This window comes from Coregonus lavaretus, assembly GCF_964263955.1.
Source record: "Coregonus lavaretus genome assembly, chromosome: 39".
NCBI classification, from domain to species: domain Eukaryota; kingdom Metazoa; phylum Chordata; class Actinopteri; order Salmoniformes; family Salmonidae; genus Coregonus; species Coregonus lavaretus.
Genome location: NC_140026.1, coordinates 28,762,222 through 28,780,705, shown reverse-complemented (window position 1 = coordinate 28,780,705; position 18,484 = coordinate 28,762,222). Strand labels below are relative to the sequence as shown.

Genomic DNA, 18,484 nt, shown 5'->3' with positions numbered 1-18,484 from the left:
GTCTTCTAATCATCCAATTGTTTTTAAATGTATTTAAATTGTAAAGTATTTTTGTCTGTAACGTTTTTTCGTTATGTGTCGGAACCCAGGAAGACTAGCTGTCTCCATTGGCGTCGGCGAATGGGATCCTAATAAAATCATAAATCATAATTTAGGTCTTCCTACTTTAAGTAATGTGAACCTGAATTAGCAGAAAATTAAGGCTCTCACTATTTTTACAACTTCATTCTTCTTGTGCTGACAGAATGCTTATTGGATTCATGTACTTATCAACACAGTATTTACAGTGAAACAAAAAGAAACAGCAACAGAATCATACTTCAGAATACCGTACTTCAAGCATGCTTTACTGCTTCTGGGGGAAAGTGATCTCTTTCACTTATCTCTAAAACCTGGAAACCGGATTTGAATAAATACGGTGCTAAATTATGATTTAAAAAATCCCTTTAGATTGTTAAATAATGTGTTGCTACACCATCCTTGCCTATCTCAGTCTCAGGGATGTAGCTCAGTTGGTAGAGCATGGCGTTTGCAACGCCAGGGTTGTGGGTTTGATTCCCACGGGGGGCCAGTATGAAAAATAAAATAAAAATAATAATCATGTAAGTCGCTCTGGATAAGAGCGTCTGCTAAATGACTAAAATGTAAATGTAAATGATGCAGTCATACAGATGTAGGATCTTAATTTGATCACTCTTTTGTTACTGAGAATTTTCCTGCACAGCAGTAGTGTATTTGAGTTTAGAAAGGCTTCTAAAGTTTGTAATTTCCATTTAGACATTTCAGACTTGATTTGCTCTAATGGAAAATGTATAAATCCCTACAAAAATGTCCATTAATTATAATCCACATAATAATTCACATTTCCTGTTGCTGCAGGATTATTTTCCTGCTGTACCAAATTGGCTCAAATTAAGATCCTACATCTGTAATCTGTCTTGTATACTTCTATACTGTGACTGCTTGGTACTAGTGTTTGAGCTGCCAAAGCATATGATCTTCAGTTGTGTTACTGTATGTACAAACAGTTTGTTAAAAGGAGCATATGTTGGATGTTACGGAACATATGTTGATGTTATATATGAATGAAGATATTTACATAGGATTAGCTGTTTAGGTTGATAACATGTCATGTGTTATTGAAGCATTAGCTCATCTAAGAACCATGGGATATCATAGAAACTTGGAATGCACTGACTTAGATGTTGCTCTCTTTCTTTCGCCCCCTTCTCGCTCACTTTCTTTCTCTTTCGCTCTCTCGCTCTCTCACTCTCTCACTCTCGTAGAACAAAGCAATTGCTCCAAGCCTGATTAAATAATGATCAGACAATGCTGTAGACATGGGCATATTGCACTGCACTGCATATAACTGTGACAGATAACAAATGCGCGCAAAATACACGCTGAGCGTGAGCCCTGTCTAGATCATATGACGTACATTGACCTGTAGTAGGTTTGATTGCTAGACATTCTCAAATGTGACATTATCTGTGATAGCGTATGTTAAACCATAATGTGGTGCAAAGTAAAATAAAAGGTGTGTTGATATTCACTTTGAATAAGAATTGTATTTTCAAGTGCAGTATAAAGTTGTGGATGTTTTGTAGATACATATGTACACATTATGTATTTGCCTTCTGCCACTGTTATCATAGTCTTGGGAGAAAGCATGCAAATGGTTAATGCACAGTGTATAAAGTACTTAAGTAAATTACTTTAAAGTACTACTTAAGTAGTTTTATGGGGTGTCTGTACTTTACTTTACTATTGGTTAATCCAAGATGGCGAAGTAGTGCAGTTCTGTTTTTGTCGTGTGTCTGTAAATAGCCTGTAAATACCCTGTTTTTTTGTATTTTTCGTACATATTTCCCTATCAGACTTTTCATCCTTCTACAAAATATACTTTCCTGCAACCCGCCTCACTCAATGTGGAACGGATTCTATTATTGACTTACCTTTTATATAGAATCTCCAGTTGAAACTAGCTAGCCAGCTAACTAGCTACTTGCTATTGTCACGATCGTTGACACATGATGAAGCGGACCAAGGCGCAGCGTTGAATGTGAACATATTATTTATTAGAATGATCACCCGATCAAAACAACAAAACAACGACGTGACAGTCAATGGTCAATACACAACCAAACACGAACAAAATCCCACAAACCCGAATGAAAAACAGACAGTTAAATATGGCTCCCAATCAGAGACAACCCACGACAGCTGACACTCGTTGCCTCTGATTGGGAGTCACTCTGGCCAACATAGAAATAAACACCCATAGATCTACACACCCTGGCTCAACATAACAGTGTCCCCAGAGCCAGGGCGTGACAGCTATTAGCCACAGTTAGCGGTATTTCACCCAGAACATTGGATTTTTTTTCTGCGGGATTCATTTAATCACTGGATATTAATCACCGGATATTCGGCCAGTCTGCACAGCGCGTTATCGACCCAGAACATATCAGTTTTTCTGCCGGAATCACTGAATCACTGGACCTTTAACTCCGGATTCATCACTACCAGCTAGCTTCAACTAAATGGACGCTGTGGTCTGGCTAATCATCCTGAGCTAGGCTCATCTCCCGGCTATCTACCTCTCTGTCAACCGGACGGGACCACCTAGTGTTGACACGGAGCCCCGCCGATCCTACACGACTGGTCTGCCGACGAAATCGTCTGATGTGGTTACGACGACGTCGACCACGAAGATTCCATCTGCTAGCCCCGGCCCGCTAGCACACGCTAGCCGTGGCCTCTTACCTGCTAGTGCTTTAGCAGCCTCCGAACTATCCTATTGCTGTTCACCGGATGTCTGCTGGACTATTCCTTTTTACGGTACTACATCCTGTTTATGTTTAGCCTCAGCCCAAACATGGTTAGCTTATTGTTGTTTCGGTTATTTCTAATTGTACTATTTCACTGTAGATCCCCCAGCCCAGCTAAACCTGCCTTAGATAGCTCCTTTGTCCCACCCCCCATACACGCAGAGACCGACTCAATTGATGCCTCTAGTGATACTATCTCTTTCATTGTTACCCAACGCTTAGGTTTACCCCCACTTTACTCATATCCTTCCATATCCTTGTCTGTACATAATGCCCTGAATCTTTTCTACAACACCCGGAAATCTGCCCCCTTTATTCTATGTACCCAACGCACTAGAAGACCAGTTCTTAAAGCCTTTAGCCGTATCCTTATTCTAGTCCTCCTCTGTTCCTCTGGTGATGTAGAGGCTAACCCAGGCCCTGCAGCCCTCAGTATCACTCCTACTCCCCAGGCGCTATCATTTGCTGACTTCTGTAATCGCAAAAGTCTTGGTTTCTTGCACGTAAACATCAGAAGTCTACTTCCTAAGTTTGAGTTATTCACTGCGTTAGCACACTCCGCCAACCCTGATGTTCTAGCAGTGTCTGAATCCTGGCTCAGGAAGGCCACCAAAAATTCTGAAATTTCCATCCCCAACTAGATAGAACTGCCAAAGGGGGTGGAGTTGCAATCTACTGTAGAGATAGCCTGCAGAGCTCTATCATACTATCCAGGTCTGTGCCCAAACAGTTTGAGCTTCTACTTCTAAAAATCCACCTTTCCAGAAATAAGTCTCTCACTGTTGCCGCTTGCTACAGACCCCCCTCAGCCCCCAGATGTGCCCTGGACACCATATGTGAATTGATTGCCCCCCATTTATCCTCAGAGTTCGTACTGCTTGGTGACCTAAATTGGGATATGCTTAATACCCCGGCCATCCTACAATCCAAACTAGATGCCCTCAACCTCACGCAAATTATCAACGAACCTACCAGGTACAACCCTAAATCCGTAAACATGGGTACCCTCATAGATATCATCCTGACTAACATACCCTCTAAATACACCTCAGCTGTCTTCAACCAGGATCTCAGCGATCACTGCCTTATTGCTTGCGTCCGTAACGGGTCCGCGGTCAAACGACCACCCCTCATCACTGTTAAACGCTCCCTAAAACACTTTAGCGAGCAGGCCTTCCTAATTGACCTGGCCCAGGTATCCTGGATGGATATAGATCTCATTCCGTCAGTAGAGGATGCCTGGTTGTTCCTTAAAAGTAATTTCCTCTCAATCTTAAATAAACATGCCCCATTCAAAAAATACAGAACTAAGAACCGATATAGCCCCTGGTTCTCCTCAGACTTGACTGCCCTTGACCAGCACAAAAACATCCTGTGGCGTACTGCATTAGCATCAAATAGCCCCCGCGATATGCAACTTTTCAGGGAAGTTAGGAACCAATATACACAAGCAGTCAGGAAAGCAAAGGCAAACTTTTTCAAACAGAAATTTGCATCCTGTAGCACTAACTCCAAAAAGTTTTGGGACACTGTAAAGTCCATGGAGAATAAGAGCACTTCCTCCCAGTTGCCCACTGCACTGAGGCTAGGAAACACTATCACCACCGATAAATCTACAATAATCGAGAATTTCAACAAGCATTTTGCTACAGCTGGCCATGCTTTCCATCTGGCTACCACTACCCCGGCCACCAACTCTGCACCCTCCGCTGAAACTTGCCCATGCCCCCCCCGCTTCTCCTTCACACAAATTCAGACAGCTGACGTTTTGAAAGAGCTGCAAAATCTGGACCCCCACAAATCAGCTGGGCTAGACAATCTGGACCCTTTCTTTCTAAAACTAGCCGCCGAAATTGTCGCAACCCCTATTACTAGTCTGTTCAACCTCTCTTTCATAACGTCTGAGATCCCCAGAGATTGGAAAGCTGCCGCGGTCATCCCCCTCTTCAAAGGGGGTGACACTCTAGATCCAAACTGCTACAGACCTATATCCATCCTGCCCTGCCTTTTGAAAGTATTTGAAAGCCAAGTTAACAAACAGATCACCGACCATTTCGAATACCACCGTACCTTCTCCGCTATGCAATCCGGTTTCCGAGCTGGTCATGGGTGCACTTCAGCCACGCTCAAGGTCCTAAACGATATTATAACCGCGATTGATAATAGACAGTACTGTGCAGCCGTCTTCATCGACCTGGCCAAGGCTTTCGACTCTGTCAACCACCGCATTCTTATTGGCAGACTAAATAGCCTTGGTTTCTCAAATGACTGCCTCGCCTGGTTCACCAACTACTTCTCAGATAGAGTTCAGTGTGTCAAATCGGAGGGCCTGTTGTCTGGACCTATGGCAGTCTCTATGGGGGTGCCACAGGGTTCAATTCTTGGGCCGACACTTTTCTCCGTGTATATCAATGATGTCGCTCTTGCTGCTGGTGACTCTCAGATCCACCTCTACGCAGACGACACCATTTTGTATACATCTGGCCCTTCATTGGACACTGTGTTAACAAACCTCCAAACGAGCTTCAATGCCATACAACACTCCTTCAGTAGCCTCCAACTGCTCTTAAACACTAGTAAAACTAAATGCATGCTTTTCAATCGAACGCTGCTGGCACCCGCCCACCCGACTAGAATCACCACTCTTGACGGGTCTGACCTAGAGTATGTGGACAACTACAAATACCTAGGTGTCTGGTTAGACTGTAAACTCTCCTTCCAGACTCACATAAAGAATCTCCAATCCAAAGTTAAATCTAGAATCGGCTTCCTATTTCGCAACAAAGCCTCCTTCACTCATGCTGCCAAACATGCCCTCGTAAAACTGACTATCCTACCGATCCTTGACTTCGGCGATGTCATTTACAAAATAGCCTCCAACACTCTACTCAGCAAATTGGATGTAGTCTATCACAGTGCCATCCGTTTTGTCTCCAAAGCCCCATACGCTACCCACCACTGTGACCTGTACGCTCTTGTTGGCTGGTCCTCACTACATGTTCGTCGTCAAACCCACTGGCTCCAGGCCATCTATAAATCACTGCAATGCAAATCCCCGCCTTATCTTAGCTCATTGGTCACCATAGCAGCACCCACCCGTAGTCTGCGCTCCAGCAGGTATATCTCACTGGTCATTCCCAAAGCCAACACCTCCTTTGGCCGCCATTCCTTCCAGTTCTCTGCTGCCAATGACTGGAACGAATTGCAAAAATCTCTGAAGCTGGAGACTCTTATCTCCCTCACTAACTTTAAGCATCAGTTGTCAGAGCACCTTACCGATCACTGCACCTGTACACAGCCCATCTGAAATTAGCCCACCCAACTACCTCATCCCTATATTGTTATTTATTTTGCTATTTTGCACCCCAGTATCTCTATTTGCACATAATCTCTTGCACATCTAGCATTCCAGTGTTAATACTATTGTAATTATTTTGCACTATAGCCTATTTATTGCCTTACCTCCATAACTTGCTACATTTGCACACACTGTATATATATTTTCTGTTGTATTTTTGACTTTATGTTTTTTACCCCGTATGTAACTCTGTGTTGTTTTTATCGCACTGCTTTGCTTTATCTTGGCCAGGTCGCAGTTGTAAATGAGAACTTGTTCTCAACTGGCTTACCTGGTTAAATAAAGGTGAAAAAAAAAAAAAAAATTTTTTTTTTTTTTTTTAATATTTTTGACAACTTTTACTTTTACTTTACTACATTCCTAAAGAAAATAATGTACTTTTTACTCTACATTTTCCCTGACACCCAAAGATACTCGTTACATTTTGAATGCTTAGCAAGACAGGAAAATGGTCCAATTCACGCGCTTATCAAGAGAACTTGAGTCATTTTCTATTAAGGTATCTATACTTTTACTCAAGTATGACAATTGGTACTTTTTTCACCGCTGTTAATGCATAGACATTCTGTGAAGTTCCCTCATTGTATAGCAGCGTCTGTGACATGGCAGGACCTTTGTGAGAATCAGGTGAGGTTGTGAATGAGGTGAGGTTTGAGAACCAGTGGCCTGAGTATCCACGCAATGGGAGGCAGGTGGACTTTGGCTCTCTTGATAAACACAGAATCTCTTCTCTTTTTATTTTCCAACTGGGTGAAAGTTCACGGTCCTGTTGGCCTCTGAAGGATTAGCTCACCTGTCTGTTTAGACTTGAACTCCACTGTGCAGTATAACACACCTTGACATTCATGGAGACATCGATGGTTTAATAATATTCAATTATATAATGCTGATATTGATATTGGTTTAATTTTGTTTAAAAATATAGGCCTACAGTGAAAAAAGAATAGATATAAATTGTTCTTTCTGGTCAATATTGGAGAACAAAATTATTAAAACTATATATATTTTATGTTTACTTCCTGGCGGAATTTGACTCTGTTCTGAAACACCTCATATTCTGGACGCTGGTCAAGAGTTAAAAGATAAGAATTTTAATGTTTCATATTTTATGATATCTGATAAGGATAGCAAGTGTAATAATTTTCATTGATCATCCATCCAGTAGAAAAAAATTATGTTCATATATCTCATTTGATCTTGATTGGTTGACAGTTACAGTTATTATGGTTTGATATTATGATACACATGACACGTGTAAATAATCTGATCCAATGGCACCATCAGCCACATTTCAAGCTGTGGGTGAGTTTATCCAACAGATTTTCATGCGAATATTCTAAAATCCGCATAAAACAATATGCCATTTTCTCACGAGATGTCTTTCCATCAAATTGAGTTGTCGCAGATAAAAAACTGTGTGTGATGACATAGTGCGCATAAAAATAATTGTTGCGGTTAAATTCCCATGTTCCGAATACAAAATACAAGTTAAATGTGGCTTTAGCACCCGTACTTCCCTTAGCTATGGGCCAGCCTACATGATGAGATTATTATGGACAAAAGAGCAAGATTATTTTTATTTGTCAAATGGCAGCCAAGCATCGATGATCATGTCACCAGAATAAGACCGTCAATATTTATTGGAAAGGAGCATCAATTGAGCTGATCACCTTGCACTTTCACTACCCTGTGAAGTTCATCATAATTTATTTAATCTGTAGCCTAATAAACTGCATGCTTTCCCGAGTCCTAGTGGGAGGACCACACAAAATGTTATCGCGTGACTCCAAATTTACTTCGATATGATGGTTATTATATCAATATTTGCACTTAAAAGCGTTTCCACCAATATTTCTGGCATAATTCATTTTACAGACACAAAACGATCCCACCTTGTTTATCATGTTTTGTTTTGTCGACATTTGGAAAGTTTACTGACAAATGTTCTGTTTCCATTAGGCCTGTCATGACATTTTTTATCCGACATGTACTTTACTGCATAGAAAGGTTGGATGGAAACCTGGTTTGTAACCATCCACAGTTTTTATGCGAATAAAGTCATACCATATATATATTTAAAAAAAATCACCACAGCTGTGATGGAAACTGAAAGTTTCGGTACAATTTTATAAATCAAATCAAATTGTATTCGCCATACAACAGGTGTAGGTAGACCTTACAGTGAAATGCATTTCTTACTTTATCTACTGGATGGATGATCAATGAAAATGATTACACTTGCTATCCTTTTCAGATATCATAAAATATGAAGCATTCCAGGTGAAGCTGGTTGAGAGAATGCCAAGATTGTGCAAAGCTGTCATCAAGGCAAAGGGTGGCTATTTGAAGAATCTCAAATATAAAATATATTTTGATTTGTTTAACACTTTTTGGTTACTACATGATTCCATATGTGTTATTTCATAGTTTTGATGTCTTCACTATTATTCTACAATGTAAAACATAGTAAAAATAAAGAAAAACCCTTGAATGAGTAGGTGTGTCCAAACCTTTGACTGGTAGTGTATAATACTCGCATTAAAAGGCTGGATGGAAACCTGGTTAGTTAAACAAACACACACCACAACCACGTGGTCACATCAAAGCTCAGAATATTGAGGGCGGGAAAGCCCCTCGTAGATCAGTTTAAAACCGGCCTGAGGTCCCTCTCTTTTCAGACATCCTCAGACAGTGGCAACTAGTGGATAGGGCTACTGTTAATTAAGTATCAGCTGCAAAGTGAAGTTATTTTAATGCAAGTTCAGGTTGCGGCAACATTTTATTTATATATTTAATCTTACCTCTGAGCATAAGAGAAAATAAGTGTTTTATAAAACGATCAATTACATTTGATTGGGTGCTTTTTATTACCAATATTGGTTTATCTATAAAGTACTGAAGGACATTAAAAGTGCTGACATTGGTGCCGAAAATGCTCAACAACTCCATTTTATTTTCTGCAGTAATAATGGCAGCAGCGTCTCTGAGTTTGACCACTGTAGCTGCTGCTGACCCGAGTGATTTCTGTTTCTGGACTAAAGTCACGTCAAACGGCGAGACCCATCTCAGCTTCCTCCGACACCACAGAGAAACCCACCACCCCTCCTCCTCATCCCTCCATCTCTACCACAGTGTGTGGTCGGTGGAGAATAGACTGGTCAACTGCGCAGTGAGTGACGACACCGCGGTTACAGACAACTACATATCTGTGTGTCGGGAGAAGAGCACCACAGCAGAGTTCTCTGACAGTCCTGGTGAACGTTTTGATGTCAGTCCGCAGTTTGAATTTGAAAGCCCCTGCGCTCCTGTTAGCTCTCCAACAGTCACCCAGCGCGAAGCGGTTGGAGATGCCTCTGAGGAACTTACAGAGACAAGGAGTAAGAGGCACGCACGGAGCGTTATTGATGATATAGCGTTCCAGAATCCTCTTGGAGACGGTGGTGACAGTTCCAGGGATGTGACGCAAGCACACCGGCGCGTAAAACGTGGTTTAATCGTACCGGGAACGCTTTGGTGCGGCTCAGGGAACAAGGCGGCGACCTATGAGGATTTAGGTAGGTAGTCGGTGTTGTATCTAACTGTGTTCCAGACTCAGATATGGTTCTCCTTTTGATAATATTTTCTAAATTGTAATTGTATGGGGTATTAAAGCTAGAATGTAATTGATGATGATGATTAATGGGTCATTAGTAGGGCTCTATAAAATCCGCGATGCGGAGAACGCAGACAGAAACATGGAATCCAGATATTAAAAAGTAATTCAACAATATTCAAAAATGTATTGACCTTAGTAGGGAATCAACTAAATTAATTGAAAATTAATACATTTACTCAATCACAATGCATTACCATAATGCATTAGTGATTCGTATTTCCTGCAACTTTATGAAGAGGCAACGAGAATTCCCCGTCTGTGTATGCGAGGTGTGTCCATAGCCTACACACAAAGCATCTACCACTTTGTGCAGCTGTTAGCGATGATGTTGGTAGATGGAAAGGCTTTCCCAAAAACCTTCTCAATTAAATGTTAACTACAAAGTAGCCTATGCTTACCTGGCAGAATGATATCATGATTATTTGCATCAATCTAGTCGGTATTTGTTTTGCAAACACTACAATCACAGACAGTGATGGTAGAGTGCTACTATATACATCTGCATTGCTAGCTCTTTGGGGTTTTAGGCTGGGTTTCTGTATAAGCACTTTGTGACAACTGCAGATGTAAAAAGGGCTTTATAAATTATTGATTGATTGTGTGAGCCACACCTCTAACATCCTCTTGCTAGGCATGCACTGTAATTAAAGGTTAAGTACATATATATATACTTTTTTTCATACCTCAAAAGTGGTCTCCTGATGTGGTTTAGGCATTGTTGTGGACTTAGAACATCCAATTGAGTTGTTTTTCTGTTTAAAAAAAGTGTGATTTTGAGAGTGAAAACCTGAAAGAACGGAAAATGGAAATCTGGAAAAATAAAACGGAGAAAACAGAATTTGTGAAAAACTAAACTGAATCAGACAAAAAATAAAACTGATTTTATAGGGCCCTGCATTAGTAATGCCTCTGTTTTGCTTCACGATATATAAAATAGGCCTAACCCGGTCTCTTGTTGTTGTTGCTGAACCTCTCCTACCCGTCTACCTGTGACAGGTGTGTTTGCAGAGACAGACAGTTGCTGCAGGGAGCATGACCAATGTCAGGACACCATCCTGTCGTTCGAGACCAACTATGGCGTTTTCAACAAAAACATTTTCACCCTGTCCCACTGCCACTGTGATAACAGGTAGGCTCCCTGTCACAACTAACTCTGTCTATGTGACTGTGACTCTCATGAGGAAGATTCTGCCTTTCCCTTAACATTATACATTACTGATGCAGTTCCGGCTAACCTCTGTGTATTGTTGTATTAATGTTGTGTTTAGGTTGCATTAACATTGTATTAACATTGTGTTGTTGTGTATAGGTTTCACCAGTGTTTACTGGGGGCTGAGGACAGTATTTCAGACACAGTGGGATACGTCTTCTTCAACCTGCTGAAGATGCACTGCTTTGAGTTCTCCCACAGACTACAGTGCTCTCAGAGGAACTGGTTTGGCATGTGAGCGACTATCACAACCTCACTTATGTTTGTTCATGAAGTGTTTAATGTAACATGCAATGACAACTGGAGTAGAGCCTAATCCTACCTTGTTCCTCTCCGTGGCAGGTGTCAACAGTATGAGATGTCTCTGTATGCTGTGGTTCATCCTCCCACCTTCTACAACTCCACCCACCCGGACCCTGACCTAGAGGAGGATGAAATGGCTGACAATACCACCACTACCATCTCCACTCCCACTTCCACCTCCAGCTCCCCCTCCAACTCTTCCACCTCCACCTCCACCTCCCCCCCCAACTCTACCACCTCCTCCTCCTCCAGCTTCATCTCCACCTCCCCCTCCAACTCTACCACCTCCTCCTCCTCCTCCACTTCCTCCTTCATCTCCACCTCCATCTCCACCTCCTCCATCTCCACCTCCCCCTCCAACTCTACCACATCCTCCTCCACCTCCATCTCCTCTTCCATCTCCACCTCCACCTCCATCTCTTCCTCCACCTCCTCCACCTCCTCTACCTCCATCTCCACCTCTCCCTCCACCACCTCGACCTCCCCTTCCATCTCAACCACCACCTTTCCCTCCATCTCCATCTCCACCTCTCCCTCCACCCCCACCACTCCTTCCAGTGCTGCCCCAGCAGACCTCACCACAGGGGGTCAGAGTGGAACACCAGCCCCTGGCTCACCTGTCACCCACCCTGACTCTGGAGAGGACAATATGGCTGCCAATACTTCCCCCACCTCCACCACTGGCAATGCTACTGCTATAGGGGCCCAGAGTAGCACCTCGGGACCAGTAACTTCAGCCTCGGCCTCGGGCCCAGCATTGGCTTTGGCCTCGCCAGCTGAACCCACCAACCATAATGACCTGACTCGGCCTAAGTCTAAGCAGGATGCAGCAAGCACAGGTAGGTGGAAGGAAATATTGTCTGTTTTTCTGTCTCTGTCTGTCTGTCTGTCTTTGATAATAGTGCCTTTTGAGTGGACTTGACCATGAGCTCAATTACATTTCATTGTGTTTTCCGTCTGTTTAGGGAAGCAGCGTGTGTATGTGTGTGATGTGTACAGAGACCTGGATGACTGCAGGTTTAAGATCCCTCCTCACCAGAAGAGATACAGCCTCCTCAACCCAGAACCCAGGACCCTGTTCCACTGCAACTGTACCAGCAGGTCATTATTACAGAATAATACAATATGTAACGATTCGGACAACCAGATCAGTGCGACCAAGTGGTCTGTGACACACAGCTGTCTGTATGTAATTTTGTGAATTAATTAATGAAATTACGTGTCAAATCACATTCGATGACCCATCCCTTACTGGTATATTTGTCAGATTGTTAAACAAATTGTTTGTACAGGGTCAGACAGTGAAGGACAGCCCTAGTAGTTGTGTTAGCAGTTGTTGCTTAATGTTTAAATTAAATGTTTGATAAAACACAGAAGTAGGGCATTTGGGCAACAGTGGGATTGTGTGCTCACTTATGTGTCTGGCGCTCACCCCAATATGTCCTCCTCTCCTCTCCTCTCCTCTCCTCTCCTCTCCTCTCCTCTCCTCTCCTCTCCTCTCCTCTCCTCTCCTCTCCTCTCCTCTCCTCTCCTCTCCTCTCCTCTCCTCTCCTCTCCTCTCCTCTCCTCTCCTCTCCTCTCCTCTCCTCTCCTCTCCTCTCCTCTAGACTGTCTGAGGTTCTGGTTCAGCAGAAGGAGATATCTGGGGTTCAGACTATTCTGTTGGAGTACATCTCTCTGTCCTGTTTCACATTACAGCCACAGGTCTGCACACAGGGGACAAGGTCAGTACAGTACACATCACAGACACACACGTACTGCCACACACGTGCACGCAAGGGTGCACACTCTCTCTCTCTCTAACTCTCTCTCTCTCTCTCTCGCTCTCCCTCTCACACACACACACACAACACACACACACACACACACACACACACACACAGGCGGCAGGTGGTTAAGATCGTTGTGCCAGTAACCGTAAGGTCGCTGGTTCTAATACCCGAGCCGACTAGGTGAAAAATCTGTTGATGTGCCCTTGAGCAAGGCACTTAACCCTAATTGCTCCTGTAAGTCGCTCTGGATAAGAGCGTCTGCTAAATGACAAAAAAAACACACAAAAAAACACAGGGGCGGACTGGTACCAGAAATCGGCTCTGGCATTCTAATACACCGGCCATTAGGCCCTCACTATTAGCCAGATAATTATCATTTTGTGCAAAAAACCCAAGTTAGACAGGCCCACTGAGCTAAAAATGGTCCACGCCTGCACACACACACACACACACACACACACACACACACACACACACACACACACACACACACACACACACACAGAGAGAGACACACACACACAGACACACACACACACACATGTGAGTTTGTAACAGTCTATCTCCTTATCTACAGCTGCTCAGCTTCTCTGGTCAAACCCTCTCCTGCTCAGCTGGAGCAGCAGAAGCAGAATGGTGGAGACATGGAGGAGTGGCGCCATCTACAGGTCACTGGACGCAACGGCAGGAGACCCAAATCTAGACGAGCCAAACACAGACTACACAAACTCTGCCTCAGGATGATACAACCCAAAGTACACAAGACCAGGAAGCACAAACAATGTGCTTTAGTAGGGGATGCAGTGCCAATGTAATCTAGTGTTGCCTGATCTATTTAGCCATTTCATTTCCTCCCCCATGGGATATCGATACTATTTTTTAAATTTAAATTTTAGTCATTGTAAATCCAGATTTATCCAGAGCTGCTTATAGTTAGTGCATTCATTTTAAGATAGCTAGGTGAGACATCCACATCAGCAAAGTCAGTGCAAGTAGCAAAAAAGACAAGTGCAAGTTTTTTTATTTTAATTTATTTTAATTTTTGGGGGGGGGGGCGGGGGGATAAGACATATACTAATAACATATACTAATAGCAGTTGTAAATAGTGATAGTTGTATCAGGGCCTTACTGTTGTAAAGGGAAAACTATGTTTCAAGTCCTGAGTGTAAATATCTAAGCTACTGTACAATAGTGTAAAATATATATTTTTTTAAACTACTGTCTATGCTCAGCATTAATTGAATACTTAATCTGACTGCAAAGTGTACATAGAAGTTACTTGTATAGGAAAACATATCATTGTCAAAGACAAACAGTGTTTGGATTTAATGTTTCTATTTATTATTTGTTTACTCTGTAATAAACACTTAGACATAGCCTGTATGCTATCTGTTACTGTTGTATTCATAATACTGTCAATTTGATGACACATTAAGCTACACTATATCAAAGACACCAAAGTATTATGTTATTATTAGGTAAGGCATAACTAGAATACGTTCATGAAATGAAAAGGGATGGTGGTTGTATGTATTTTCTATAAATATTTTTCATTTTTTCACCTTTGATTCAAGTCCATTGCTTGCAAGCTTATGGCTTGTTTATTTATGAAGAGGGCTGCAGTAAGTAATGATCTATTACCTAAATTCTGTAGAAACAATACCTACAGCAGGAATGAATAACTGCTAGGTAACTCAACCCCTCTCTGATGTCACCACGGGTAATTGAGACCTGGAGATGCATCCGTGGAGCTTGAGCCTGCCTCCACCCGCCTCCACCCGCCACAAATTCCGTTACTCGGGGAAAAACGGATATAACATGGCGCACTTTCTGGGAAATAACTTGAGTTAGTTCGCGGCCGGTTAAGTGGAATATCGTTTGGTTGTTCATTTTTCTGAGGTCCATGAAAACAGAGCGGTTGATTGAAGTTCCTACCTACATTATTGTAGGAGAGCGCAGCGTTTCTGTGTGCTGTTTGGGAAGCGAACTGCCATGGGATGAAAGTTTCAAGTTGCTGCCGCTGTGTATAAAACTAGGACAGGATGGAGAAGCATCGACCGAAGAAAGAAAGGGTAAATAACCCAATGGCGAACAAAGAAAATTAGCCTACAGTTTCTTTGACAGTGCAGAGCATTTAGGCTATAGGTCTAGCTAACTGCAATAGTATGCTATAGGCTGGCTAGTGGCTAACCTATCAATTTCAGCCAAAGTGCTTTGATGATCCGTTCGATGTTATGTCTAAGTTGCGTAGCTATTCAGTAGTTGCCTAGCCCATACCGCGCCAGTAGTAGCACATTGCTTTTCATAGCAATTTAGTGGAAGATGCCATATTACAGTATTACAATGATAATAAGATAAGACAAGATCCAAATGTAACATTATCTTTTACTTGGGTGACAAACAGCACATTGGTTTTTGCCCCTTTAGTGTCTCTCTCTCTCTCTCTCTGTCAGAGGAGGTCCCTGGTTTCATTCTCTCAGGAATGTGTGTCTCCCTGCTGACCTGGGCTGAGCTGGGAGGGGGAAGGAAGGGACAGGGAAGTGGTGGTGGTGAGTGTGTGTGTGTCTGTGTGTGTGTGAAGAGGGTGTTCCTGTACTACTTTTCCAACACAACTGTTTTGACTGCTGCTCCACTTTGACAATGGCCGATTTTCCTGCACTCCTCCATCTGTGTGTGTGTGTGAGAGAGAGTGAGAGAGATAGAAAGAGATTGAGTGTTGTGAGATAGAGAGAAATACATAGGGAGAGCGATGGAGAGTGAGTGAGAGATACGAGTTGTATGTGTAAGAGTCATGCATACAAACCCATATTTTATTGGCTATATGCACAGGTTGAAAAGCAGCTGTTCTCTCATCTTCTCCGACTCCCTCTCTCTCTGTCTCTCTGTCTCTCTCCCCAACCCCCCTCTCTCTCGCTCTCTCTCTCTCTCTCTCTCTCTCTCTCTCTCTCTCTCTCTCTCTCTCTCTCTCCCTCTCCCTCTCCCTCTCCCTCTCCCTCTCCCTCTCCCTCTCTAGCTCTCGCTCTCTCTCTCTAGCTCTCTCTGTCTCTCTCTCTCTTCTGTCAGTGAAAACGTCCTACTGTGTGAGTTAGTGCTCCAGTTTGCTCTCTGTTTGGACAGAGAACGCCACTGGGACTTCAGGGACTGTGTGTGTGTTTGTGTCTATCTGTCTGTGTATTTGTATGTGTGTATTTGTATGTATGTATGTGTGTGTGTGTGTGTGTGTGTGTGTGTGTCTGTCTGTCTGTCTGTCTGTCTGTCTGTCTGTCTGTCTGTCTGTCTGTCTGTCTGTCTGTGTATTTGTGTGTGTGTGAGAGAGAGAGAGAGAGAGAGAGAGAGAGAGAGAGAGAGAGAGAGAGAGAGAGAGAGAGAGAGAGAGAGAGAGATAATGACAGCCTTGGTGTAAGTAATTCTGAAAGGACAAATTTGGGAACAGCAGATCAGGGAGGGAAGCAGAGAGTTAACCTCAATGTGCACATTACACACACACACTCTCACACTCACAAATACACACTATATCAAATGTAGATATAAACATTGCTTTGATGTTTTGGTGGTCAGATGAATATTGGCATGGTCCTCTTCAGGGAATGATGATACAACTTGACTCTAAAATTACTGTAACGTTGAGAAAAAGGTCTCTGATTGAATGAAAAGATAACTGACCACTCCTCCCCACATGTATTCTCTTCCTCCCATCCCCCTCTCTCCTCTCCTCTTTAGTTCTCTCTCTTCGGCCCTCGCTCTTCTAGCCGAAGCACCAACCCTCCCTCTTCCTCTTCGTCCTCTACCTCTGTTCCCCCCATCCCTCCCTCTCTCCGTAAGACAGACCCTCATCCCGCCATCCCCCCCTCTCTCCGTAAGACAGACCCTCATCCCTCCATCCCTCCCTCTCTCCGTAAGACAGACCCTCATCCCTCCATCCCTCCCTCTCTCCGTAAGACAGATCCTCATCCCTCCATCCCTCCCTCAATCCCTCCTGGGCCTCCTATCCTTTCTAAGACAGAGTTTCTGGAGGCAGTGCGTTGCAGTAACCAGGCGTGCCAGCGGGGGCAGTACAGCCTGGCGGTGCAGCTCTATGGGAAGGCCCTGTCTGCAGACCCTCAGAACTGCATCCTGTACAGTAACCGCTCAGCGGCACATCTCCGCCTTGGACAGTACCAGACCGCCCTGGACGACGCCCTCAAAGCCCGCCTGCTCAACCCCAAATGGCCAAAGGTAGGACCAACTTTATACTATAACATACATGTTTTGTACTGCTAATTGAGCCTTTGTTTGTGGGAAGGGTTTTGCTCAACCTACAGATGTAAGATCTTCATTTCATCACTCTTTTGTTGCTGAGAATTTTCCTGTAGAAAACTGGCTCAAATTAAAGATCCTACTTCTGTAATGGCCCAAGGTAAGAGAGATAGCTGTCATGTTTAATGTGCACCAACAACTTCTAGAGCATTCCCAGAGGATTGGAGGCGCTCAGCCTGAAGTGCCTCTTTGTATTCAACTGTAGAGGGAATAGCCTGAACATACAGTCACTAAACAAATGAGAGAGCGAGAGTGAGAGTGATACAGAGAAAGAGAGAGAGAGAGAGAGAGAGAGAGAGAGAGAGGAGAGAAAGAAAGAGAGAGAGATAGAGAAAGAGAGAGAGAGAGACAGAGAAAGAGAGCGAGAGAGATAGACAGAAAGAGAGGGGGAGAGAGAGAGAGAGAGAGAGAGAGAGAGAAGAGAAAGACAGACAGACTAAGAGACTGAGAGATGTTTTGAGGCAGTCAGGGGTCTTTGTAAAGAGACAGACTCTAGAAAGGCTTTTACAGGCTGGCTCTGTAATTATTGGCATGGGAAATATATGTTTACATTGCCAAAGTAAGTGAAATAGATAATAAACAAAAGTAAAATAAACAATACAAAATTAACAGTAAACATTACACTCCAAAATAATAAAGACATTTCAAATGTCATATTATGTCTATATACAGTGTTGTAATGATGTGCAAATAGTTCAAAAGGGAAAATAAATAAACATAAATATGGGTTGTATTTACAATGCTCTGTATCTCTCTCTCTCTCTGGGTCTGCTCCACTCCACTTCCCCTCTCTATACTGAAGAGAATAGACGGAAGCTGCTTCTGTCTGTGTGTGTGTTTGTGTGTGTGTGTGTGTGTGTGAGAGGGGATATTTGGTATATGTGTGTATGTGTCTGCTATTTTGTTTTGGAAATCGTGTCATAGGAGCAGGCAGGGTCTGTGAGGACAATAACATAACAGCAGAAGCATTACTTCAAGAGAGCGAGCGAGCGAGCGAGTGTGTGTGTGTGTATGTGTGCGTGTGTGTGAGTGTGTGTATGTATGTGTGCGTGCTGTAT

The 18,484-nt window shown here is 43.1% G+C and overlaps 2 protein-coding genes across 2 annotated transcripts in view; both read left to right on the top strand.

Moving 5' to 3' along the window:
• Window positions 1–18,484, top strand: part of LOC311113134 (disintegrin and metalloproteinase domain-containing protein 33-like) — a gene marked incomplete at its 5' end in the record, with an annotated part of 235,199 nt that overhangs the window by 108,026 nt on the left and 108,689 nt on the right. The gene's annotated exons all lie outside the window — the stretch shown is intronic.
• Window positions 9,158–14,180, top strand: LOC311112624 (uncharacterized protein; the record flags this gene model as incomplete). Its single annotated transcript, XM_084155772.1, has 8 exons — window positions 9,158–9,743; window positions 10,841–10,973; window positions 11,154–11,288; window positions 11,397–11,784; window positions 11,869–12,196; window positions 12,323–12,458; window positions 12,965–13,081; window positions 13,707–14,180. 8 exons carry the CDS (start codon window positions 9,158–9,160, stop codon window positions 13,942–13,944), a joined length of 2,061 nt encoding a protein of 686 aa, XP_084011898.1. The 3' UTR covers window positions 13,945–14,180.